At 51.1% G+C, this 27,533-nt stretch overlaps 3 gene segments (V, D, J or C); 2 read left to right on the top strand and 1 right to left on the bottom strand.

The window, feature by feature from the left end:
• Positions 1-27,430, top strand: part of LOC119842116 — a 172,698-nt gene extending 145,268 nt beyond the window's left edge. Inside the window, 7 exon segments of the C gene segment in view lie at positions 13,883-14,182; positions 14,521-14,838; positions 17,056-17,382; positions 17,729-18,061; positions 20,583-20,735; positions 21,192-21,325; positions 26,821-27,430. Coding sequence covers positions 13,883-14,182; positions 14,521-14,838; positions 17,056-17,382; positions 17,729-18,061; positions 20,583-20,735; positions 21,192-21,325; positions 26,821-26,904 — 1,649 coding nt within the window.
• Positions 1-27,533, top strand: part of LOC119842119 — a 201,945-nt gene that overhangs the window by 141,975 nt on the left and 32,437 nt on the right.
• Positions 6,290-11,885, bottom strand: LOC122456457. The segment is given in 3 exon segments: positions 6,290-6,851; positions 8,351-8,659; positions 11,636-11,885. Coding segments are annotated over 3 exon segments (795 nt in total).

Genomic DNA, 27,533 nt, shown 5'->3' with positions numbered 1-27,533 from the left:
ATAAATTGCCTAGGGCACTTGTGGAATCTCCATCACTGGAGATTTTTAAGAGCAGGTGAGACAAACACCTGTCATGGGTGGTCTAGATAATACTTAGTCCTGCCATGAGTGCAGGGGACTGGACTAGATGAGCGCTCAAGGTCCCTTCCAGTCCTTTGAATCTATGATTCTATGATTTCCCACTAACCCAATGGTGGACCACTCCGCCACTGCTAAGGCGCTGGGTCAGGACCCGGTGGAATCGGGTGGGCCCATGTCCCACTGCCCATGCCATTATCCCCTCCGGTAACAGCCCTTGGGTTTAGCCATTACCACATTATCCTGCATTTGAGGTCCTCTCTATTCACTCTGTCCACTAGGCCACACTCCCCTACACTCAAGGGCTGCTATATTGACTGTAGCCTCAAGAAAACAAAGTCCTGCACTTGAGGGCTGATGTACTGACCATGGGCACTAGGCCACACTGCTCTGTGCTCATGAGTGGCCTTTAATAGATTTATCCGCTATGAACTTATCTAATTCTTTTTTGAACCCGGTTGTATTATTGGCCATCACAACATCCCCTGACAACTACTTCAACACGTTGACTCTGTTGTGTGAAGAAGTATTTCCTTGTGTTTGTTTTAAACCACCTGCCATTTAATTTCATTGCGTGACCCCAGGTTCTTGTAATATGTGAAGGGGAAAATAACACTTTCTGATTTACTTTCTCCACACCCGCCATGATTTTATAGACCTCAATTATATCCCCCTTAGTCATTTATTTTCTAAGCTGATAAGTCACAGCCTGTCTAACCTCTCCTCATACGGAAGCTGTTCCATCCCCATGATCAATTTTGTCCCCTTTCTTTGTACTTTCTCCATTTCTAATACATCTTTCTTGAAATGGGGAGACCAGAATTGCATGCAGTATTCAAGCTGTGGGCATACCATGGATTTATATAGTGGCATTATGAGATTTACTGTCTAATTATCTGTCCCTTTCCTAATAGTTCCTACCAATCCTACCTTTTCTGACTGTCACTCCGTACTGACTCCAGCACTGAATGCTGTATTCCAGTATCGGTCTCCCTAACCCCGTACACAGAGGTGAAATCACTTCCCCTGCACACCACCCCCATGTTTATACATCCAGGGACACAGCTGGGGGGAATGAAGGCTCCTAACTCAGTCTCACCCTCCCGCCTAGCACCCTAAAGACATAAAACCAGATTCCTGGGCGCTCTGCCTCTAACCTTATTTGGTCAGGTGAGGACGCATCTCCTAAGGGTTCTGACGCCAGAGTGGCTAGGGCTACATTGCTAGACAGGTGCACTAGTTAAGAAACAAGTCTTGGAGATGGGGGATCAGGGCTCTATTCCCACATCTCCCACTGACCTGCACTGTGACCAGAGACAAGCCACCTGGGCTGGGGTCTTTAAAGGACTCTTAGGAAATTAGGTGCCAGTGAAGATAAACTCACAATTGCAGTGGGAGTTGGGTGTCTCGCTTCTTTATAGCAACCCTATTTTAATCCTTTTCTGCCAAAATATCCCATCCCAGCCTCTGTCTGCTTAGACTATCAGGACCCATCCAATGGGGCCCTGACCTCAGTCAGGAGATCTAGGAGCTGCAATATCACGAATAATAATGGATGGATAGCAACTCACTGCAGAGCGATGGACAGGTAGAAACATGACAATGCATGAAGATGGATGGATGCAGAGAGGAGATTCCATAATTTTCCATGCATGGACATTGCAGAATCAAAGAGACAGGTATAGAATCATAGGAATTCAGGGTTGGAAGAGACTTCAGGAGGTCATCTAGTCCAACCCCCTGCTCAAAGTAGGACCAATCCCCTATTTTTGCCCCAGATGCCTAAGTGGCCCCCTCAAGGATTGAACTCACAACCCTGAGTTTAGCAAGCCAATGCTCAAAATACTGAGCTATCCCTCCCCCAGAGACTAGGATGGGTGGATGGATCCTGTTTGGAAGAATGAATTGATGTAGACTATCGAGAAAGAAAGAAAGAAAGAAAGAAAGAAAAGTGGATGGATAGATCTAGATACTGTGGGAGCAAGCGTGGGTGTGTAGATGAGACACAGACAGTCTCTGCTAGAAGAGACACGCCCTTCATCACAAACTCTAGCATGTTGCATTTTTATTTGGGCATATTCCACACACAGTCACGCTCTGTACACCAGAGCTGCCACAGCTTTACACACAAGCTAAGAGGAATCCCGGACCCCATGAGGTTCCCTGGACATCTCGGATATGCAGTGAGGAGCCCACGCAGCTCTGCTCCTCAGTAGCAAGTGACGTCGGTATCAGACAAGATCACAGAGACATTGACGGTGGTGGGTTTACCAGAGGCTTTGTCCACGCTCTGGTGGATGAAGGTCATGGGCAGACCCTCGTGCCCCACAACGCAGGCATACGTGTCCCCCCATTCCCATTCAGATGCCAAGACATTGAGCTTGCTGTAGATGAAGTAGCGCTCCTCCTTCCCAGCCTCCCGGACGGGGCCGATGTTGGTGTAGGTTTCCTGGGGCACAGGCCGGTCCTGCTGGGTCCATGTCACCAAGATGTCTCTGGGCCGGAAGCCGGAGGCCAGGCAGGTGATGGTGGCCGATTCCCGGAGAGCCAGCTCCTCAGCGTGAGGAGGGGAGATGTAGACAGAAGGGGCCTGGAGGGAAACCACTGCCATGAGAAAGAAGCAAACGGTTAATGCTAAGGATTGGGACCCAGGAGTCCTGGCTACCATCCTCCACCCTCATCGCCCTGCTATATCCCACTAGACCCCCCACTCCCCTCCCAGACCCATGGATACAATCCAGGAGTTCGGGCCAAACTAACCCACTAGATCCAAATACCTTCCCTGAAAAGGGGCTAGAACCCAGGAATCATGGCTTCCAGTCTCCCTATTCTAACCCACTGCATCCCACTCCCCTCCCAGAGACAGAAACCCAGGCCTGACTCTGTCCCCTTCTGTCTCATAAATTTGCCCATTTCGTCCCACCCACAAATTTGTAACTCCCAGCCCCAAAGACCTGCAGCCAGATAAGAGCTAGCGCCCCCTAGAGACAAAAGGTCCCGTGTCCCATTCCCCACATCCTGAGCCAGCCACTCCCCCCAGCCTGGAGCCGGATTGGAGCTGGCGCCCCCTACAGAGGAAAGGCTGAGTTCTTACTGTGACTCTTGCGGATGCTCTTGACAATGGCCGACGGGATGTCTTGGTGCTTCACGGTGCAGGTGAACTCCTCCCCCGCCTGCCACTCCTCCACGCACACCCGCAGGATGCTGGTTGCACTGTAGGTGCCATCTTCCTGCAGCACCGGCTCCCTGGAGACCACGGCCAACGGGCTCCCACTACCCCGGTTCCAGGAGACCTCCAGGCTGCCGGGGGTCTCCATGCCACTCACCAAACAACTGATGGTGGCGTTCTGCCCTATGTAGAGGTTTGGAAAAGGGGCTGAGGGTCATCGGAGGAGGAAATAGGGCACTGGGTTCCCTGATAGAAGGGGCAGGACCCTCATTTTATGGAGCAGCAGGAACAACAGCTGAGATTTTCCAACTAACCGAGGGATTGGGATTCCTCGGTCCCATTATGGTTATTTGGGTCTCTGGGTCCCAGGAGCAAATCTAAAGGTCTCTGGTTTTGTTGGGAGAAAGCCCCATTGGGGGAGGGGAGACCTCGAATCACTTTAGAAGTCTCAGAAGGGAAGCCCAGACTGATGGGAGTCCTGGCACCCAGAGACAATGTCCTCTACTGAATGTTGTGTGAAGGATATGCATGCTGTCGTTCATGAGATTAGTTTCTAAAGTGGATGCTGCTGGAGCTGGGATTCCAGATTCATATGCACGCCCAAGCCCCACTGTGGGGCAATGGAGCTGAGGGGTTTCTCTCCTTTGATGGCATGAATTCGTCAGCTTCTGAATCCAATATGGAATCTGCCGCACCCAAGCTCATCTTTTCTTTGAGAACAGATTTTAATGGGGTGTCTGTCATGGCTGCTGATCCATGAAGACATTCCTAATGTGCCAACAACAAATTTGAGGAATAAGAAGGGACCATAATGGCAAAATTGTGAATCTGCCACCATGGGAATCCATGTTCAAGTGTGGAGCAAACACCCAGGGCGATCCATGGTAAAGAAGGAAAGAACATTTTCAGCGAACCACCTCCCAGCCATGAAAGACCTCTGTGAACTTTCCCCAAGAGCAAGAGTGTCCACTCCAATGTTTTGGCCAAATCACAGCCCAATGAGATTACATTCTGCACTCTCCCTTAAATTCTCTCTTGCAATTAGGACAATTTTCCTGCACTTCCTTTAGTGGTGATGGGGTTTGTGAGGCTGTGGAATCATCTCTCCAGGGCTGGAGTGGGATCCCCATTACTTGGGGCATTTCGGACTGGAAAATGCCTTGGGAATACAGGGAACTCTCCTGCACTGGAGTGGAGGGGACATTCTCCACCCAGCTCAGGTTGCAATAAATCTTGGTTTCACCAAAGACAGCATCATAATGGAGAAGGAAATCCTTCACTGCCACCCCTCCCACCAGGGCTCACATGGAGTCATGCGGTTGTTCATGCCATTGTCTGGACGGGATAAGAACACATGTGAACATCTCAAAATTAATACCTGCCTCTGAGAATCCACTTACCGAGGGACACCTTTTCCATAACTTCCTGACACAAGGCCATTGTTGTAACTGGACTTGAATTCTGGGGAGTTATTCTTCAACCATGACATGCTGATCTCTTCAGGGTAAAAGCCACTAGCTTCGCAGATGAGAGTAAAGGAGACACTGTTTCCAGAGATGTCTTCATGGTAGGCTCGGGAGACGGTGACTGAGGGCTCCTTCTTACTGATGCTTAAATGAAGAGGAAGAGGGGCAAGAGAAAAATAAGATTTGCTTAGCATGTCTAAGTTAAGGACTTGGATCCAGCAGCTATCACTCTCTGAAGGGGCCAGGGAGTACGTGTGAAACTAGACCAGGCAAAATAAAAAGCCAACCATTGAGCATCATCTCCCTTGAAACTCAAAGACTCAACTGGACCATCACCCAAAGAATCAACTGAACTCCAAAGCCTTCCCTGCAGAATGCACAGTGAACTTCCAGATCCTCAACCTTAAACGGCAACAACTTAACATCATTATCTTCATCTTCATCACCATCATCATATTCATTTTCTTCACCTCCCTTGTCTTCATAATTACTTCCTTCCTCTTTATCGTCATCTTTGTCAGATCAAAATCTTCCTTATCATCCTCTTCCTCTTCCTCATCTCCTTCAGCATTCTAACGTTCTTTCTCTTTTTCTCCTTCAGCATCTTCATTTCCGTCTTCATTGTCATCGACATCATCTTCATCCCCTTCGAGATCATCATTCTGATCGTTATCCTCAGCTTGGTTTTACCGTAATGCAGATGGGCAGGGGGCTTTGAGCTAGTCTGGCGTCCCAAACCTGAACCCTCACCCCAAACCTTGAACCACACTATCTCCTCTTCACCCCAAGTCTCCACCATGCATCATCATGACATTGGGTCACCAACCCATTTGCTCACTCAGATGGAGCCTCTTCCCTCCTTCAAACGCTAACAGCAAAATTCAACACAATTGAGATTTTCAAAGGCTGGCTAAGGGACTTTGACACCTTGGATATTTCAATGGGATTGGGGAACCTAACTCCACTGGACACTCTTAGAGATTCTCACCAGAAATATCCCTGAAAGGCCAAATGCCGGGTGACAAGCACCAGCCTGATTTCCAGAGGTAAGAAGTACATACGCACATCAGACCAGAGTCACAAATAGGACACTAAGTCCCTCACAGGCCACATCCCTGGATCCCAGGGAGCCAAGGGAGTGAAATTCTTGGAGGAGCTGGCATTCAATGATAAGAAGACAGTGAGTACTGGGAAAACCTCTCAACTGGATATTAATGGTGATCCCCTGAATGAGAGATTCACAGGGGAAATATTAATTACGGCTGAAATACACACCTGTGCTGAGGGCCTGGGCTCTGCTAAAGTGCTATTAGGGGGTTTAACTGGGACTTAAAGGTAGCCTAGGACTTGTGTGGGATGAGTTTCACCCTCTAATCCCAATTAATGACTGGTCATAACCCAAAACTAGACAGGTAACATGACCAGAATTTTTGATGACGTCTTCATAGGAGGGTTTGGTTTAGTAGATGGTTGAGTCAAGTGAACTTCTAAGGCAGGCTGAGAAATGCAAAGAGATTGACCAGCATAAATAATGTGGAAAGGCAGAAAAAGGTTATTAAAATCTAATCTAATCTAATCTATCCATCCATCCAGCTCCATCAGAACACTGGTAGTATCCATTCCATCCATCCATCCCCCCATTATAACTCTCTTTCTCTTCCCATCCACCTACAGTATCAATTTCTCTATGGTACTCCTATGTCTCCCATCACGCTAGGGTCTAGATGCAGTCCCACCTACCACTAGGCAGGGCTGGTTTCTGAGTAACTCTCCACCCCACCTCCCTGCCATGCACGGGCATAGTCCCTCACCCAAGCACTTGCTGGTGTTGTGCATGGAGAGCTCTGTTCCCACTGCTGGGTGGGTTACTTGACAGGTGTAGACATCCCCTGTCTCCCAGCTCTGCCTGGTGATGTTCATGCGGCTCTGCCCCATGTAGGAGCCATCTGTGCCCATTGCAGAGGAAAAGGCCGGGGAGGGGGGGACTCCTCTCCTTTCCATCACCAGCCATTTCACGTCGGCTTTGCCGGGTCTGAAGTTCAGGAGGAGGTAAACCAGCTCCAGCTGGCTCTCTGTGGCCCTGTCCTTGCAGGTGGTGACCAGGAGGTGAACCTGGCGTGGCATCATCGAACCACACACTGAGAGCAGAGAGAGGGGAAAACACAGTCCAGCGTCACTCTGTGTAGATCCCCACTCCCCTTCCCGAGAGAGTGCTAACTCTCCAGTCCTCTCAGCACTGGCAAAAACCCCACCTTGTTGGGCTGTGTTTACACTAAGTACTTTATTCAGCCTCTAGGGATTAACTTCACAGCCATGTAAGGGATTAAAACAAACGGGAACAGGGCCCTTAAACCATTTAGGCAAATATTGAATGCCTCCGTGCATTCTTTCTGCACGTACTGCATGGAGTGTGTTCTCCCTGGTAAACAGCAGGGACAAAGCTGGAACTTGAGCTGTGTTTGTTTGTTTGAATTTGTTTTCCTCAATACATGTCCCCTGTTTAAGGGGGACTGCGGCACTGTAGAGCATGACATGGCATCAGAAGAAAACCTGGGAGAGGACTGACTGTGTCCTACTACGGAAAAAGGATCAAATCCTCAGCTGATGTAAGTCAGCACAGGGCCACTGACTTCCGTGGAGATCAGTCAATTTACACCCGTTCAAGTTCTGACCCCAGAATGCCTAGGTTTGCTGCTCTGGGGTTGTATCCATTTCAAAAGATGCCCGAGAACAGCCGGAGTGCAAGAAACACACACAGCTCCATGACAAAGAGGTGTAACCGAGTGCTAGCTTGTAAGGGGTATAGCCCCATTAAGGTCAGTGGTTGCTGGGAATTGGAGTTTCATGGGACTGCTTGCTGCAGTCTATATAAGGGAAAGCTTCTGACTCAGTGCTGAGGAAAGCACCCGAGGGGGAAATCTCTAGACGTAGAACAGGCAGGAGGCCTAGGAAACATGCAGGAAAGAGGACCTGGTGGAAAGGGGGGGTGTGCTCCCCATCCGGCCGACTGAACGCTGGAGGGGCCCTGAGGGGCTGGGACCCTGTGCTCCGAGTTGCATGGTTTTGCTTTGAGTCCTTGTGTGTGAACAAATCTGGCCTTTGGACTGAAGCAACGAATGGACTTTGTTCTCCCTCCCGCAGTGGGAGCAGTTTGGGTTTGGGTTTGGATTTGGGTGAGGGTGAGGGAGTAAGGCAGTGAGCCAAAGATTTCCCCTGTACAGAAGGGCCAGCATGAGGCTTAGGTGCCATTTCAGACCAGCTGCGTGTCTAAGATTTCCCAAGGTGCCTGACGGATTTACGTGCCACATTCCCATGGGAACCGGGTGCCTAAATATTTTAGAAAGGGCTGAAAAATCTCCCCCTTACTGGAACATAGGTCTCTGCCCAGGGGTGCATATCACCCTGAGGTTTTCCTCATTCAGGGGACCATGGAGAGGGGAGCTGGGGGCGGGAGTTCTGCAATGACAAAGCACCAGGTGTTTCAACATGGGGCCAAACTTTCCCCAGTCTTTCGGGGTGAGATTTTTCCAAAGGCACCTACGGGATGTAGATTAACATTAACTGGATCCCAGACCCTCTAGGTGCTTTGAAAAATCTCAGCCTGGCTGCCCCCTCCATCCCTCGCCGCTTGTCTTACATTCCTGAGGGAACTTCTTCGACACTGTCTTTGCTGTGCCTTGATGCATCACGTCGCACTGGTAGGGGACGCCCTGCTGGGAACTGTCAGAGGGGCTCAGCAGGCTGCTCTGGGTGTGGAGCCCATTGCTCATCATCATCTCTGGGAAAGTTTTGACCCCCTTGGTCACTTTGCCAGAATTCCACTTGATGTCCACTGGTGATGGCAAATAGCCAGTTACGAGGCAGGCCAAGCTGCTGTCCGTGGGAGCATTGCCAGTCTTGCTGCAGCAGGGAACCAGGGGGAAGACGGAGGGGGTTGTGGGGTTCGCTGGAAAAAGAAAGAGAATATAAGAGAAACCATCAAAAGGGGGAAAACTCTGAAAACCAGGCCACTGATCAACCTACATCTGTTTATCCACCTCCTATGGCCTGATGGCTGCATGGCCCAGTGGCCAATTCCCTGGAAAAGGAGTCAGGACTCTTAAGTTCTATTCCCAGCTGCTGTGGGACCTTGGGTCTGTTGCAGACCTTCTCTCTGCCTTTAACTTTCCATTGTGAAGTGAAGTCTGAGCGATGGACGAAAATCACGAGAAATGGGATTTTGACCCTTCTGTTCCAGTGTAAACCTGGAGCAACTCCAGTGGAATAGCTCTGGTTTTGTGCAAGTGATGCTGAGAGGAGACTCTGGACCTTTATAAGGCAGAAATATTCTCCATGTGCCTCACAATGTGAGTACAGCCCTCCTGAGCTCTCCAGTGTGAAGTGAGCATCAGTACTGTTGTTGAACAGATGGGGAACCTGAGGCCTGGAGCGATGACGTGGCTTCCCCAAGGTGACAGGGGGAGTCTGTGGGAGATCTGGAAACCGAAGCCAGCTCCCCAAGTCCCTTCCTATGTTTGATGACAAGACCATTTGTTAAAGCTAGCGAAGAGCCCTCCATGAGTCATGCATGGATGAGATTACTCAACACACACTCTTTCTCCTCCGGTCCCTGCCCTTCTGTGCAAACAGATCTTTCAAACCATAAACCTCGGATTCTCGGCTCTTCAATCTGCCTCTCTGGGACACTGACAGGTCCAGGGGAAATTCACTAGGATGAAATATTCAATCCCAGGTGGTTTTCCCAATTTTACAGTATTTGTGGGGTTGCAGTCCTTATTTCTGGATTCTGGTGGACTCTCCATGACTCAGAGTCCTTAAAGCCAGGTTTATCCTCTCTTTCTAACTGCTCTGCTCGACCAGAAGGTGGGGGCTTGGGCCAGGGATCGCCGGGGGACATGCCGATCATGGTGATCCCTTCTTGTGCTCTGAAACTCCATGAATTGATGAGTTCTAAACAGGTCAGATTGCAGTGGACATTCCACCACCAGTCATGGTGTGAGGAACCACGCAACTACTTCTCACCACCTTCACAGGAGCAAGGATGAGAAGAGACCCTTTCTGTAATAAAGACAAACTGCCAGGAGATGTTAAAAGAATTAAAAGATGGCTAGAAGGAGACATGATACTTTTGCGCACCTAGGTACAGGACATCTATTTATCCCCGTATACACCCACTATCAATCTATCCATCCTCGGTGGTTGAGAGTCAGGACTCTGGGGTTCTATCCCCAGTTCCCGTAAAGTCTCCTTCACCCTTCCGCATGGCAGGTTCTCAAAAAGAGCCCCCAGGAGGCCCCAATCTTTTCTGATCTTTGGGGCCTTTGTGACCGAATCTCTGGGGAAAACCAACCAACAAACAAACAACATGGGCTGAAAAGGGGAAATTTACAGAAGTGAAAGTCACACTGAGGTTGTTTTTTCACCCCGGTTTCAGCCCCCTAGGCTCCCTCGCCTGTCCAATTTTCACACCTTCTCACCAGCTGTAACAGTGAAAGCTCCCCAGTGGGCGTCTTCTATTGTTTTCAATCTATAATTATCTTGACTACCATCTGGCGGGAGGAGAGGGGATGTCTGACAGGCAAAGATACCTCAGAAGAGCTACGTGACAGACACAGAGCAGAGCTGGACTCCCGGACAGAACCCCCCGCTCTACAGTGCCGGACCACGACCCAACATGGCCGGTGATTTGGTGAGTAAATTACAGGAAAGTGAGTGCAGAGGGTGTTTTAACCCTATCAGAGGTAAATGGGGTAGAGAGTGTGCTAGAGAGGGGAGCAAGATGCCTAGGTTCCCTCACCCTCTTTGGGAGGGTCATGGGGTCTAGTTGTTTGAGTGGGGGGACTGGGAGCCAGGACTTCTGGGTTCTCTCCCCAGCTCTAGGAGGGGAGCGGGGTCTAGTAGGTTAGAACAGCAGGTCAGGGATCCAGGACTGTTGTGCTCTGTTCTCACCTATGAGGGGCCGTGGGGTACGTCCCCTGTGTGGACCTAATACCAGGGCACGGTGCAGAACATGGCTCCCAGCAGAGCCTGGCTATGCTGGGGAGGTCGGGATGGGTAACACAGGCAGCGCTCTTCCCCCCGCCCCCCGCAAAGACAGGGGAACAGAGGTACTTATCTCACACTCCACCTATAAGCTGAGATAACAGTTTTGAAAGAACTGTAGGGAGCGAGCCCAGGGCTGGGTTAGCAGGGGCTGTGGGTTGGGAGTGAGGGGCACCCACAGAGCTGTGGGGGAGCCAGGGCTGGGCTCTCACAGGGCTGTGGGCCGGGAGTGAGGGGCACAGGCAAGGCCGGGGGGACAGGGCTGAGATATCAGGGGGCTTCAAGTCAGCATTGAGGATCACTGGGAGAGCTGGGTGGGGGAGCTAGGGCTGGGCTAGCAGGGGATGTGGGTCAGGAGTGAGGGGCACCCGCAGAGCTGTAGGGAGTTCCCAGGGCCGGGATAACAGGGGGCTGCAGGTCAGGAGTGAGGGGCACCGGCAGAGCTGCAGAGGCAGGGCTGGGCTAGCAGGGGGCTGAGGGCTGGGAGTGAGGGTCACAGGCAGGGCTGTGGGGGCAGAGTGGGGCTAGCAGGGGGCTGCAGGTCGGGAGTGAGGGGGCACCAGCAGAGCTGGGGGGGCAGGGCTGAGATATCAGGGGGCTGCGTGTTGGGAGTGAGGGGCACCAGCAGGTCTGGGGGGAGCCCAGGGCTGGGCTAGCAGGAGGCTGGGGGTCAGGACTCAGGGCCATAAGCAGACATGGGGCGCTCAGGGTTGGGGGGCTGCAATTAGAGGCTTGGGGGAACAGCTGAATTGTTTCTATGGGACTTTTGTTGTCTCCTCTCTTTAGCCCAGTCGCAAATATTTGCAACCAAAAACTTTCTAAACTGAGGCATAAATTTACCTTTGCATGTCCCTTATCAGAGGTAAAACCCTGAACTCACCGAGTGCAGGAACACGTCTCTCTGAGCCGTCCCAGCCTCCCTCCACCAGCTCTGCACTCATGCTCCATGCTGAGAGCCGAGCATGGGGAGTTCCCAGCACAGCTAGATGTCAGCTTGGCTGCCTGGGGCTGGATGTAACCGGCAGCCCCTGTTCAGGCGACAGCTCAGAGTTCAGGTTCCTAAGTTGGCCTTTGAGTTGAGCTGGCTCCGTTTTTGCGGCGCACTCAGCTCGAGACGCGTTGGGCTTCCTTTCCAGGGGGGACGAGCTCTGACGTCTCCGGCTAAAGCCCACTGGAGATGCAGGCCCCGGTAACTGCTTGAGTGGGAATCTGGCTAGAAAGGTCGTGAGATAGAGGTTGTGATAACCAGTCAACTACTGCGTTTGAGGGAGGGAAGCTTTTTTACACTAACCACAGAACTATGACCCTATAACCATCCTTAAACCCATCTACTTAGACCCCCAACTCTGATCTAACTCCCTAACCAGGACCCTACCCCAGTGTCCTAACCCCCGACAGATGCACCAATTCCTTAACCCCTAATCCTCGCCTTTTCCCTATAGTCCTATCCTTGTCCTGAACCCCGGCTCTCTAGCTCCTACTCCCTAACTCTGACCCCCAACTCTGAACCTCTCATCAAACCCAACCCCTAACCCTAAGGTGCCAACATTATCCCCCCAACCCTGACTTTAGATTGTGTAGGCTGCAATGGTCCTGGGATGAGTAGACTCCTCATCCTTATTTCTCTGTAAAGCTCCTGGCGCGATGGGGCCCTGATCCTAGATTGGGTTTCCTAGACATTGTGATACAAGTACTAACTACCAATTATACCCGTAACCATAACCCCAGCTCTAACCCTAACCTCCCAACCTTGACCCTCTGAGCACTAGGGTTTCCGTGTCTCCAGCTGGGTATCAAGCATCCCAGCATCAGAATTATGAGTCATCGTGAAAACTGGCCCCTTGGGATAGGATCCCAGAGTCTCACTATCTCCCTCTGGGAAATGGCAGCAGAACCGGTAGGAATCTGATGGTTGAATGGCTTCAAAATTGGATAGAAATCCAATCACAACACATCAAATATTGAACTTGAGAGTGGAAAGATATTTGACCCGAACCATTAAACCATCATCCTTAATTATAGCCCTTAACCCCAGCACCTAACCCTAACCGCTAATCCTTAATCCTCCTCCCCTATGTATAATGATAACCCAAACTCTAACCCAAAGGGCCCAAATGTCCCAGGTTGATTTGGACAGTCCCAGTCTTTCCTATCAGTGTCTCAAGTGAGGTCCCAGGACATCTAACCACGTGTGTTTGAGCTACAGAATTGCTAATTGCCCACGAGGGACTGATGATGTTAGCAATGAACCTAGGAGCCTAGTGAGAGTATAACATTTAATATTTGTACCCAAGCTAAAATTGCTGATATAACATCTGCATGTCTTCAGCTGGACACCGGAAGATCCAAACGTTTCTGGTACGACACTTCTTCCGAGAGCCCAGAAGTGTCCCCCACTTTCAGTTTCTTGGTCAAAAACTTGGGTTGTTTTGTTGCTGCAGACACTGTGATTTCTCCAAGGAGAATTTATCTGCCACTTTGGCACCTAATTCCCTTTGGTTCCTCAGGAAAAACCCGGTGCAAATAACTGGGAACAACCCTCCACTCTGTGAAATCAACCCATGTTAGTGCTGACACGCGGCACCAGCACAATGCATCATCCAGCCCATAGAGCAGAGGCTGGGACACAGGACTCTTGGTTTCTGTACCTGGCTTGCCACTGACCTGCTATGACCAGGTCCCTTCCTCGCTCTCTGCCTCAGTTTCCCTTCTGACCTTTCCTTTACCTTGCCTATTTGGCCTGTAAGTTCTTTGGAGTAGGAACTGTCTGTCATTGTGTCTCTCTGCAGCACCCAGTGTAATGGGGCCCCCGATCACAAACAGGGTCCGTTTAGCACTAAGTGAATTGGGAGCCCTGATCCTGGTCACTCTGTGACACAACCTGGAAGACGGGGGGGGGCAGCCTATCTCAGGCACCCACTTACACACAGACATTAACAAGACCTTGCAACTGTCAACAGTCTCACCACAAGCTGTCTGCTGTGCTGAATGGAGCAGAGTGGGGCTCCGTTAGGGGACGCTCTTCCCCGGCATTGAGTGCTGGCCCTAGTGCCACGGTAGGGCCCTTGTGCTGCACTGAGCGGGGTAGGGACTGCGTCTCATGGCCTTACTCTCTCTCCCTTTGCAGTTAACCCCTCGCCCCCGTCTGTCTTCCCCCTGACCTCCTGCACCGCCAAAGGCACCACCCCCCAGGTCACCTTCGGCTGCCTGGCCAAAGGATACTTCCCCGAGCCGGTCACCGTGACATGGAGCCCAAAAGTTGCCTCCCCGGGTGTGAAGACCTATCCCTCCCTGCTGCAACCTTCCAGCGGCCTCTACACGCTCAGCAGCCAGGTCACCGTCCCGGCCAGCAGCTGGGAGTCTAACACTTATAGCTGCAACGTACAACACCAGCCCACCAGCTCCAGCATCTCCAAGGAAATCCCAAGTAGGGATGGCGCGGCATAGCCCGGGGGGGGAAGGGGAGGGGTTGGGGGTCTCTTAGGTCCCTGATCCGGTGACTGCTGCAGGGAGAGAGGATGGGAGCCTCCCAGCTCTGTGAGCTGAGGGAGTCGCTGTGGTGGGTGGATGGATGGAGAGAGAGAGACACCATGCCAAGAGAAGCGATGGGTGCTGCAATGCTGGGAAAGGGGCAGAGGGCTCCAAAGGGGGCGCCGTGCTGTGGGGAACGGGGGGCTCTGAAGGGGGCACCGTGCTGCGGGGAGCAAGGCAGGGGGGCTCAGCAGGGGTCTGTACAAAAACTAACCCCTGCCACCCTTCTCCCAGAGGCCCTGTCCTCTGAACCCCAGGTGCAAGTCCTCCACTCCTCCTGCACCGCCAACCCAGGCATCATCCAGCTGGTGTGCTTCATCTCCGGCTTCTACCCCAATTCTTTGAAGGTGGAATGGCTGGTGAATGGCAAGCCCAACATACTTCAGGGTGAAACCGCCCCTTCCAGGATGGACATCATTGGCCACACCTTCAGCACCCGCAACAACGCCAGTATCTCCCAGGATGAGTGGCTGGAGGGCAAGACGTACACCTGCCAGGTGTACCACCCGGGCACCAGCACCACAAATCAGGACCATGCCCGCAAGTGCGAAGGTCACGGTCACTCGCAGTAGGCTGCCTCGGAAGAGAAGGGGCAGTGGCGGATGTGGAGGGAGGGGGGCCCTGGGCTCAGCTTCATTTTTGGGGCCCCCCTTGGGACCCAACCAAGAAAAAGATCATTCTCTCTTATCCCCCCCTGCCTCCATTTATCATGCTTGTTTTCTTCATCCTCCTCCTGTAAGTAATAGGAAGTAAATGAAAATAAAGAGAGGTACCTTGACTGTTCTTGTCGTCAAACTTATTTTCCCACAGACCACTTGAAAATCGTTGGGGGTCTCGTCGGACACGTAATGATCTTTCCAAATATTGTGTGTACTGTTCACCTACGATTGTAAAGCGCTTCAGATAAGAGCCCTTTATGTAAAAAAAGGTGGGGTGAGGGAGGGGGCTCAGGCAGGGAGTGCAGGGTCTAGGAGGGAGTTAGGATGCGAGACGGGGCTCAGGGTTGGGGGTGCAGGATCTGGGAGGGAGTTAGGGTGCGGGGGGGGGCTCAGGGCTGGGGATTGGGGTGTGGAGCAGTTCCCTGGGGCAGCTCCCATTTGGTGCAAGGAGTGCAGGTGCGGATGTATGGGTCTGCAGGAGCCAGGGAGGGCAGGAGGCTGTGACGGGGCTGGGAGGTGCAGGAGTCAGGGAGAGCAGGGTGCTGGGGGGGTGCAGGATTCAGGGAGGGCAGGGTGCTGGGGGGGATGTGGGGGTGCAGGAGACAGGGAGGGCAGGAGGCTGGGGGGCTGGGGGGGTGCATGAGTCAGGGAGGGCAGGTGGCTGGGGATGGTGTGGGGGGTGCAGGGTCTGAGAGGGAGTAAGGATACAGGAGGGGGCTCAGACTGAGGCAGGAGATTGGGGTGCAGAGTGCTTACCTGGGGCAACTCCATTTGGTGCGAGGGGTGCAGGTGGGAATGTGGGGGGTCCAGGAATCAGGGCAGGGGTCTGGGGTCATTGGGGTGCTCCCAGTCCCCTGCCCCGAGCAGCTCATGGCACGGGGCTGGGGGGGTACATGTAGGGGGACTGCAGGGACCAAGCTTCTTCCCCGCAGCTGCCCGGCCCTGGGGTCCCCTGTGTTTTACTGTCAATCCACGTCTGGTCCTGCCAGCTCCAGGGGGTCCTCTTCAGGCTCTGCCCCTACCGGCATCAAGCTCCCCCCACCCCCACCTCTTCCCTGCCCCTCCCCAGCCCTGCCCCTGCCCCCAAACAGCTGTTTGCCAGAGCTCTGGGCGCTCCTGAAGGGAGGGGTCCACAGCGCATTCGGGGGAGGAGGTGGAGAAGAGGCAGGGGCGGGGTCTTGGGCGGGGGTGGAATCAGGGCAGGGCAGAGCAAAGGCGGGGCCTCCACACTCCCCCTGCACATCCCCCTCAGGCCCCTGCCATGAGCCCCCAGGTGCAGGGGGCTGGGAGCACCCCCACAACCCCAGCCCTGACTCCTGAACCCCACCACATTCCCACCGCCACCACCAACTGGAGCTGCCCCAGGGAAGTGCTTCACACCCAACCTCCTGCCCCAGCCCTGAGCCCCCTTCCTCACCCTAACTCCTGGCCACACCCTGCACCCCAACCCCCAGCCTGCTCCTGCACCCTAACTCCCTCCCAGACTCTGCACCCCCTGCCTGAGCCCCCTCCCGCACCCTAACTCCTGGCCACACCCCTCACCCCACCTTTTCTTACATTTTTTTTTTATAAAGGGCTCTTATCCAAAGCGCTTTACAATCGTTAGCTAATGGTACACACAATATTTGGAAAGATCATTAAGTGTCCACCGAGACCCCCAGTGATTTTAAAGTGGTCTGTGGAAAAATAAGTTTGACAACAACAGTCAAGGTATCTCACTTCATTTTCATTTACTTCCTATTACTTACAGGAGGAGGAGGAAGAAAACAAGAAAGAGAAATGGGGGCGGGGGGGATAAGAGAGAATGATCGTTTTCTTGGCTGGGTCCCAAGGAGGGACCCCAAAAATGAAACTGAGCCCAAGGCCCCAACTAACTCTAAATCTGCCACTGGGCAGGACCAAGCTTCTGTCCTCGCAGCTGCGCGGCCCTGGGACCCCCTGTCATTGGGGGACCCTGTGCCAGGGCACCCTGTGTTTTACTGGAAATCCGCCTCTGGGGAGATGGATGCCGGGCTGGGCTCAAGGGGGGAGAGGAGTGAGGGGGAGACTGGGATGGGCTTGGGCAGGGGAGACCAGGACTATCTGCTGACCTGGGCTCTCCTGTCCCCAGAAGAAACAACATCTCCCAGCAACATCCAGATCTTCCTGGTGCCCCCATCTCCCACCGCCCTGTATGTGGCCCAGAGCCCCATGCTCACCTGCGTGGTGGTCAACCTGCCGAGCAACTCCAGCCTCCGGGTGGTCTGGTCCCGGGAGAAGCCAGGGTCCATTAGCCCTGATCGCCTGGACGTCAGTGAGCAGTTCAATGGCACCTTCACCGCCTCCAGCTCCATGCCCATCTTCACCCGCGACTGGGATGCCGGAGAGACCTTCACCTGCAAAGTGGAGCACTTGGCGCTGCCCTCACCCCTCATCAAATCCATCTCCAAGAAGCCAGGTAGGAGAGCAGGGTCCCTAAGGGGAGAGACTCCCCTATTCCTGCCCCCAGCAGGGAGGGATGCTCCTTAAGGGGAAGCCCCAACCCCCAACAACTCAGGATCCTGGCCTTGGGTCCCTTTGCATCCCCATGTGAGATGGAGACCATCCTATCCCCCATCCTGCTCTCCAGGACTACCAGCTCCCAGTCCCCAGCCCCTCCATCATGGAGGAGAGAGGGGATGTTCTTACCCCACACCCACCCACCCACACACGCACGCACACACACGTACAATCCTTCTCCCCACGTGGCCCCAGCTGAGTGATGTGCATGGCTCCCCTGTGTCCTCCATCCCCACACACCGAAGGCAGACGCTCTGGCCCAGGCATCTACCTCCTGCGCCCCCACAATGATGAGCTGAGCAGCTCCGAAGACTCTGTCAGCCTCACCTGCCTGGTGCGGGGCTTCTTCCCCGAGGACATCTCGGTGCAGTGGATGAAGAACCACAAACCTGACGAGAGCATGGAATACATCACCACCCAGCCCGTCAAGGATGGAGCCGGCGACTCGAACTTCTTCCTCTACAGCAAGCTGAAAGTCAGCAAGGCCAGCTGGAACAGCGGGGACACCTACACCTGCATGGTCATCCACGAAGCCCTGCAGATGAAGTTCACCCAACACAGCGTCAGCAAAGTCTCTGGTAAACGAAGACGTCTCCTCCCAGCCCCATTGCTAGTATTGTCCAGTACAGCTTCCTGTAAATAATCTCTGTGCCCCCAATGACAACAAGTGAATAAATGGAACTAGTCTGAGCTCACCCCCAGGTTTCCTTGTTGTGGTGTCACTGGGTGAAATCTGCAGGTGGACGAGATCCCAGGTTGCAGGCTGGGAGAAGCCGAGATGCTACAAGTCTGGGGATGCCAATTCCCAGATCCTGAATGGGTGGATACATATACACCATGGATGGATGGGTAGATATATTGATAGATGCCCTGGAAGTAAGGATGTGTTGGTGCCATAGAAAGGAAGGATGGATAGATACATGAGTACATACACACCACAGAAGCAGTGATGGAGAGGGGGGTAGATGGACAGTTACTCAGAGCCCATATCCAAGCCCAAGTCAGATGGAAGGCCAGGGGTTCAGAGAGATGGTTAGATGGATACATACATACTTCAGAGGGAAGGACTAATAGACCAACAGATATCACAGAGAGGAGAGAGAGAGATTATTATTTGGATGAAAGTAGAACCTCCACACCCAACTCAGATAGGGCCTAATGGCCTGGGTACGGTACAGATACAGTGGGAGACAGTCCGTGTGTCAAAGGACTCGCACCTGAATAGAGAAGAAGGGAGAAGAAACAGAGACACCAAAAGGGGAAGGGACCTGCCCAAGGTCACGTCCGTTACTGAGCTAGATACAGAACCCAGGTGTTCTCAGAGTCTCACCCAATCCCACTAGAGTGCGCTGCACTGCGGTAATGGTGGCTGGATGGTTCCCGGGTGCGGTGCCAATGGATAAGTGGATGGGGATGGACAGATAAATTTATGATGAAGGTAGGAAGGGTATCCGTTCTGAAGGATGAAGGGATGGATAAATGGATGGCCATAGATGGACTGTGATAGATGGATGGGGACGGATGGATGTATAAATGAATGGATGGGTGGGTGCATATGGTAGTGGATCAGTACCGATGGGGATGGATGGTGATAGGAAAATGAGAATGGATGGGGATGGACGGACGGATGGATGGATGGGATGGTACAGATGGTGAGTGATAGACAGATGAGGATGAATGGATGGGTGAATATGGCAATGGATGGATGGATGACTGAGGGTGTTAATGGAGACATAAGGTGATGGATGGTTGGAGATGGATAATATATAAAGGGATGATAGGTAACTGGACAGGATTGCATGTATGGATGGAAGACGTGGGGGAGGATGAATGGGTGCATGGTTAGGGGATGATGATGGAGATGGATGGATGGGGAGGTAGGAGAATGGATGGGTAAGGATCTATATGGATGGAAGATATGGAAGATGATTAGAGATAAGGATGGATGGAGCATGGGATAGCTGAGTGAGTAGGTGCATCGGTGGATGGCCAAGCCATCCTTGGCATCTCATTGAGGCGAGATCCTCTCTAGGCTATAACCCATGCATACCCAGAGGGGCACTGTATCAGGATCAGCATTTACCCTACACCGCCATCCACTTCAGAGAGGAGCAGATGCCCCATGGGGATTTTCCAGACAGAGTCAGTGGTGGGAAGATAATTAAAATATGCTGACCCCCACACACACCTCCTCTGCTGGCTAGGGGCTAAGGTGTCTCCCTCCACCCCTTACCCTCAGTGGCAGCTGGGGAGGGGGAGACAGGACAACATACCGCAGACACCCCACAGCAGGGATCAGCTCCTGGGACTCAGTCCCTGCAAAGTAGCAGCAGTAGTAGGGCTGTTATCTGGAGAGGACACTAAGCAGGGACTCACCTAAAGTCTCACTAGCTCTGGTGACATAGGGGGCCCAGGCAGTGGGGTGGGACAGACAATGCAGTTGCCCCATCTCCTACCCAGCCCCTCACTCAAAACCTTCCCCTCCATGTGTGTATCAGCCCTAAGGCTGGATGGGAGAGCACAGGGCTCAAATCCACCAGTGACGAACACACAGAGCTTGCACCTGGCATTAAAGAGTGGGTAGCCTGCAGCGGCAGTGTTAGGGCTGTTATCCTGGGGGCCGTACAGGGGCACACAGAGTAAGAGAGTGGGCGGCTTGGCTGAGAGAGAGCTCAGTCCAGTGCAGATGGACACACCTTTAATATGGCATGACCCAGGGACCCTCCCACCTGGGCTGTCATGTTTGTACACACAGAGACACACACAACACAGAGAGAGACAAGCAGATTCATGCATCTGTTCTCCAGACATCTCTAGGGCAGGGGGATGAGTAGGGGGCACCATGCTTCAGGGAGCAGCATCTATTATATATAAGAGAGAAACATTAGATCCCATCCTTAAAATACTTGTGGCTCTGTTCATAAAGGCGACAGTGTTCAAAATCCCCACAGCCGAGGCAACTCCAGGTTGGTAACTGAGCCCTGTATAAACAGGCCCAGAGATGGCTGCGTTCCATCTGAACTGACTCCTGGGTGTTTAGTTACATTGGGAGCAGGATCATAGAGGCACACGTGTGAAATCCATCCTCCTGGTCTTTAGGGAGCTCCCGCACCATGGCAGCATCCCGGCACCTCGCCCACCTCAGAGGGAACCTGAGCCACCTTTCTCAAGCAGAGAAACTAAGGCACAGAGAAATTGAACACGTGGCCAAGCTTCAGTGCCAGGGTGTAGGGCCACGGCCACATGGGACAAGTGAGATGAGACCTGGGAGGCTCTGCATCCTTCATTTCATCACAGCGGGCAGGGGTGGGTGGGTGGATGGATGGAGGGGTGCGTCTCGGGATGGACTGATGGATGGACGGGGGGGTTGCGGTCATGGATGGATGGAAGTATCGACAGATGGATGGGTGCAGGCATGGACGGATGGATGGATGGTTTGTGGTCATCCATGAACGGAGGGGTGAATGGGGATGGAAAGATGGATGGATACATCTAGAGATGGATGAATGGAAGGAGGGGTGTGTCTAGGGATGGAATGATGGATGGTTTGTGATCAGGGATGGATGGATGTATCCAGAGATAGATGAGTGGAGGGATGGAAGGATGGAGAGAGAAGGGGATAGGCGGGTTGGTGTTGGACTCACAGTCCAAGCTCTCTCTGTCATAGTGGCTGAGTCGGAGTTGACGTCTTTTTCTCTCCCCCAACAGAGGTGATCGTGTCTGGTGAGTTTTGCAGCGAGGACGGAGACAAAGAGCTAGACGGACTCTGGTCCACCATCTCGGTCTTCATCACCCTCTTCCTCTTGAGTGTGTGCTACAGCGCCACCGTGACCCTGTTCAAGGTGAGAGAGAACAAACATAGGAACGAAGCAATGAACGAGTTTAGCACAGTAGAGGATGTAACGATGCTGCCTCTTGTAATGATGCTGTCTTTGGTGGGACACTTCTGAGAGTATCAATTCAGGACAAATTGCTTAGAGCAGGGCAGTTACAGCCCAAGGCTGGGTTTCTCCACTTCTAAGGCACGAAACCAGCCAGACAGAGAGGACTTTGGTTTTATCTCACTGGCTAACCACAAGTCACACAAGCAATTCCCTTAGACACTCCAGTTTCCCAGTATCACCACCAATGCCACTCGTTATGGGGACGAATGGTTATCAAAACCAATACCCAGCAATTCTTATGATCCCAAAGGACCAAGCCCCAGACCCAGCTCAATATACAAATCAGATCTTACCCACATTTTTACAGTTCTTGGTAATAGTAACACATTAGTTACAAAAATTACCATGAGCAATAACAAATTCATTGCAAGTGTCCATCTACAATCCTTTTTGTCATGCCACACCTTTGGCTCAATACCACTGGTGTTTTGGCATTTTAGGGTTACCCTGTGGCTTCCCTTTGCAAAATCAAGTTCTCTTTTTCCTCCGTGTCCTGAAGGATCAAACCCTGGTTTCTCTTGCTTAACAGAATTCACTAGTTGATTGGGTGGGCTCTCTGTGCTAACAGCTATTAGCAAGGTTTCAGAGTAGCAGCCGTGTTAGTCTGTATTCGCAAAAAGAAAAGGAGTACTTCTGGCACCTTAGAGACTAACAAATTTGTTAGTCTCTAAGATGCCACAAGTACTCCTTTTCTTTTAGCTATTAGCAAGTCTTTCTTCTCCCAGTCAGCCAGGTAATTTGCATCCACACAGATAGGAGCCTGTTCACCAGTTTTCAGATTCTTAACGGCTACCAATTCCAAGGCTGGACTCTGTCTTGAACAGATACCACAACAATCCAAAGAGTCTGAGGGTGAGAGTTTGCTTGCTCTCCCCTGCATCCTAAAGCATTCAGCCATAAAATTGTTCCGCTCTAAAACATTAGTAGCCAAATCTGTCCTCAGACCCTGAAGCACAGACTGCTCACTTACCGAATCAGCACGAAGACATTCCTCTCTCAACAACCTTGTCTCCCCAACAAACTGGTCAAGCACAGCCGCTTGGTGTTATAGGGCTGCTCGACTTTCTTAACAGCTTTCACTCCATCTCAGACCTTCTCAAAGCTATCCACACTGGATTTTTCAAAGGGAAAGTCAGTGGATCCATTCACAACAGAAAATTTCTGGCTGTTAGGAACTGAAACTTTCTTCATTCAATCACTTCCACACCCTTCAGCTACAGCAAACTGCTTGCACAGATTATCCTGAGGATTCCTTTCCCTAGGAGCTTCTCTAAGCAACAATTCAACCCTCACAGAAATTCTGCCCTTACCCGGCCTCTTCACCTAGGGCTTGCTCTAGAGGAACACTTTCCTGAGCAACAACAGACTCTTTCTGGGTCTCACGTACATTCTGCATTACCTTTGGCTCGTCAGGCGGATTTCTACACAATCCCTTTCAGGCAAACTCATAGACTTGCTAGATAAAAGGTTAGAGGTACTCTCTTTCCCTCAAATAAATTTGTTAGTCTCTAAGGTGCCACAAGTCCTCCTTTTCTCTTTCCCTCTGCAACTTTCCTCACAGTCTCTGGCAACATGGAAGTTGTCAGGCTCAACACAAACAAGTTTAGGAATTATTTCCTTCTTGCTACAAGTTGTCAAACTGTCAGTAGGTAACACAGTCAAATCCCCTTTCTGCTCTCCTTCTGCCCTGGCTTTTCCCGTCAATCTGGTCAGCAGGACAGGCATTCGCTGCTCAGCTGGGATCCCATGCAGAGTGCATAGACGGTAGAAGACAGACAAAAACTCCTCTAGGTTTTCAGTATCTTTGTAAATGGGACAGATCCTTTCCCAGTTCCTTTCGTTATGGCGGGGAAGCGGAGTACCAGTGGCGATGACTTTCTCTGCTCTTCCATTCCTTGGAGCTGAAGTTGGTGAACCTTCTCCTCAGCAGCCAGCAGCTCCAAGCACCCCCTACGAGACCTTTCCTCTCTCTCTCTCTCTCTCTCATCAGCCTCCTTCTTTCTTTCATCAGCTTCTCTTTCTAGTTAGGAATTCCTTTCCTTGGCTTCTTTCTCTCCCTCAGCAGCTTCTTTTTCTACTTCAGCCATTCTGTTGCTTTTCCAGCCATCGACTGTCTGCTCGTTTCTGTTCATGTTCAAGTTGCAGTTTATTTCCTGCCTTTTGCATTCTAATTGCTTCTGCAGCTTCTGTAACCTCAGGTAAGGGCTGTGCTCCTGATCAATGGCCATTCACAGATCTCACAGTCCTTGATTTGTACCTTTCTTTGTAAAGCGTATCCCCTTTTCTGAACACAAATCTTCCAGGGCTTTTTTGTCACAGCCCTCATATGCTCTTTGCTCATCCATTGCAACTGCTCTTTAGCCAACCAAACTCTCAACACTAAAATTCAAATTTAGATAGTGTGGGGTTCTGATCCAAAGCTTAACTGATCTGGTTCTGTGGATCCTAGCATGACTACACGACTGTAATGATGCTGCCTCTGGTGGGACACTTCTGAGAGTATCAGTTCAGGACAAGTTGCTTAGAGCAGGACAATCACAGCCCAAGGCTGGAGTTTCTCCACTTCTAAGGCACCAAACCAGCCAGACAGAGTGTCAGGGTTCCCTCCCCACTCTGGACTCTGGGGTACAGATGTGGGGACTCACATGAAAGACCCTCTAAAATTATATTCCCCACCAGCTTAGGTTAAAAACTTTCAAAAGGCACAAATTCCTTTCCTTGTCCTTGGACGGTATTGTTGTCATCACCAAGTGATTTAAACAAACATTCAGGGAGAAGCCACTTGGAACCATATCCCTCCCTTCCCAAATATCCACCCAAGCCCCTTTCACCCCTTTTCCTGTGGGGGCTTGAGAATAATATACCAACCAATAGGTTAATAAAGTGAGCACAAACCAAATCCCTGGTTTTAGGAGACTGAAAATCAATCAGGTTCTTAAAAGAAGAATTTTATTTAAAAAAAAGTAAAAGAATCACACCTGCAAAATTGGGATGGAAGGTAACTTTACAGGGTAAATAAAAAGATTTAAAACACAGAGGATTCCCCTCTGACTCTGCTTCTCAGATACAATACAGGAATAAAATTACCGCTTAGCATAGGGAAAATTTACAAGCTAAAACAAAAATAATCCAATGCACTTCCTTGCTATTACTTACAATTTCGGTAATTTTAGACATATTATTTCAGGATCTTTTTAGGAGCTGGGTTACCTGCTCGGTCTCTCTCTTTGTTCTGTTTCAGAGTAGCAGCCGTGTTAGTCTGTATTCACAAAAAGAAAAGCAGTACTTGTGGCACCTTAGAGACTAACAAATTTATTAGAGCATAAGCTTTCGTGAGCTACAGCTCACTTCATCGGATGCATTTGGTGGAAAAAACAGAGGAGAGATTCATATACACACACACAGAGAACATGAAACAATGGGTTTATCATACACACTGTAAGGAGAGTGATCACTTAAGATAAGCCATCACCAACAGCAGGGGGGGGAAGGAGGAAAACCTTTCATGGTGACAAGCAAGGTAGGCTAATTCCAGCAGTTAACAAGAATATCAGAGGAACAGTGGGGGGTGGGGTGGGGGGGGAGAAATAACATGGGGAAATAGTTTTACTTTGTGTAATGACTCATCCATTCCCAGTCTCATTCCCTATCAGAGGCTCGTTCACCTGCGCATCTACCAATGTGATAGATGCCATCATGTGCCAGCAATGCCCCTCTGCCATGTACTTTGGCCAAACTGGACAGTCTCTACGTAAAAGAATGAATGGACACAAATCAGACGTCAAGAATTATAACATTCAAAAACCAGTTGGAGAACACTTCAATCTCTCTGGTCACTCGATTACAGACCTAAGAGTGGCTATCCTTCAACAAAAAGGCTTCAAAAACAGACTCCAACGAGAGACTGTTGAATTGGAACTAATTTGCAAACTGGATACAATTAACTTAGGCTTGAATAGAGACTGGGAATGGATGAGTCATTACAGAAAGTAAAACTATTTCCCCATGGTATTTCTCCCCCCCACCCCACCCCCCACTGTTCCTCTGATATTCTTGTTAACTGCTGGAATTAGCCTACCTTGCTTGTCACCATGAAAGGTTTTCCTCCTTTCCCCCCCCTGCTGCTGGTGATGGCTTATCTTAAGTGATCACTCTCCTTACAGTGTGTATGATAAACCCATTGTTTCATGTTCTCTGTGTGTGTGTATATAAATCTCCCCTCTGTTTTTTCCACCAAATGCATCCGATGAAGTGAGCTGTAGCTCACGAAAGCTTATGCTCTAATAAATTTGTTAGTCTCTAAGGTGCCACAAGTACTCCTTTTCTCTTTGTTCTGAGAGGGAACAACAAAGAGAGCACAAACAATCTGAAAGTATCTTCTTTCCCCATTGGTTCTTCTGCTCAGGTGCCAGCTAGGTTAATTGAACTGACTAATCCCTTACAGGTAAGTGATTCTGTACCTCTGGCCAGGAGGGATTTTATGTTACTGCATACATAAAGGTAGTAAACCCTTCCCTTTATATTTATGACACAGAGAGTAATGGCAATGTTCTTGGTGCAGGCTTGTAGCAGTGATGCAGGTTCAAATTATGTCTCTGGAGTACATCCACAGCTGGGATGGATCATTCAGTCCTTTGTTCAGAGCTTCAGTTTGTAGCAAGGTTCCTCCAGAGGTCTGAAGCAGGATCAAAGACAAAATGGAGGGGTTTTCAGACCCTTTTATATTCTCTGCCCGTGGAAGGACATCCCTTTCTTCTTACTGTGGAAAATCACAGCAGCAAGATGGAGTCTGGAGTCACATGGGCAAGTCACATGTCCATGCATGGCTCAGTTTGCAGGCCGATGCCTTTGTTTACATGTTAGTTTGAACGCTCCCAGGAAAGCTCAGTCATGGATTGGCATCTCCCAAAGTTCATTGTCAGTTAAGTGTTTCTTGACTGGCCACTTACTGAGAATAGTCCTTTCTCAAGAAGCTGAGCAAATGATTCACTGAGGCTACTTAGAATCAAAACACATCGAGATACAAGTCCATAGCTAATATTCATACCTTCAATTACACACATACAGACAGTATCATCATAACCAGAAAATCATAACCTTGTCATAGACACCTCACTCCACAACCTTTGTACAATATTTGCAGCAAATATATAACAGTGGTTGCAACAATGATTCATGCGATCACAGTTCATGTTATTAACATCACAGAGGGCACCTTGGAAGGGAAAGAAAGAACAGAAGAAGGAAAGAGAAAGAAAAATAGGTGAATAAGACAGAGACTGAGTGAATGAGACACAGACATAAAAGCAGGAAGGGATGACACAGACAGAGAGACAAAGAAGCTCCCCACAGCACTGACCCCTCTCACCCTTGCTCTCTCTGCCCCCCTGCAGGTGAAGTGGCTGTTCTCCACCGTGGTGCAGCTGAAGCAGGCAAGTGGCCCCGAGTACAAGAACGTGATCCAGCGCGTGGTGTAGGGGCCGCTGTCCCCATCCGCCCGGAAACAAGGGGCCGGGACTCCCGGCTCTACTGGTGACACCACCCTGAGTCCCACAGCTGACCCCCGCTAGCGCTGTGCCCCTGGGAGACCCCCCTGGGGGGAGCGAGGATCTCACCCCACATGGCCTAATCCACCCTCAGCCACTGGGGACGCTGCCCTGCTGGGAGCTGGGCTGAGTCCGGATAACTCGTATCATGCAGGGAACCAGCGCCCCTAGCGAGGAAACAACCTGAGTCCCACTTCCCACCCTCCTGAGCCCAACAGCCCCCTGCTCTGGGACTGGATCAGAGCCAGCGCCCCCTAGAACAGAAAGGCCCCATAACCCCTTCCCCACCCCCTGCGCCAGCCAGCCCCCTGCCCTGGGGCAGGACCATAGCCAGAGTTGTGTCTGTCATGCTGTATGTTGCATATTTAGCTCTTCATTGGGATTTTTGTGGGTGGTGTATGAGTGTGACTTTTGTTGTGTGCACTGAGTGACAATAAATAAATAAATATACAAATCAGGCTCCATTTCATTCCTAACCTCCATCCCTGACTTTCAGGGACCCCTGACACCCTCCAGAAGGTCATGTCATGTCTGTAGGGGGTGCCTCCCAGAAAGAAAGA

This window comes from Dermochelys coriacea, chromosome 13 (genome assembly GCF_009764565.3).
Source record: "Dermochelys coriacea isolate rDerCor1 chromosome 13, rDerCor1.pri.v4, whole genome shotgun sequence".
Lineage (NCBI taxonomy): Eukaryota > Metazoa > Chordata > Testudines > Dermochelyidae > Dermochelys > Dermochelys coriacea.
The sequence above is the reverse complement of the archived record's forward strand: the minus strand, read 5'-3'. Positions and strand labels throughout refer to the sequence as shown.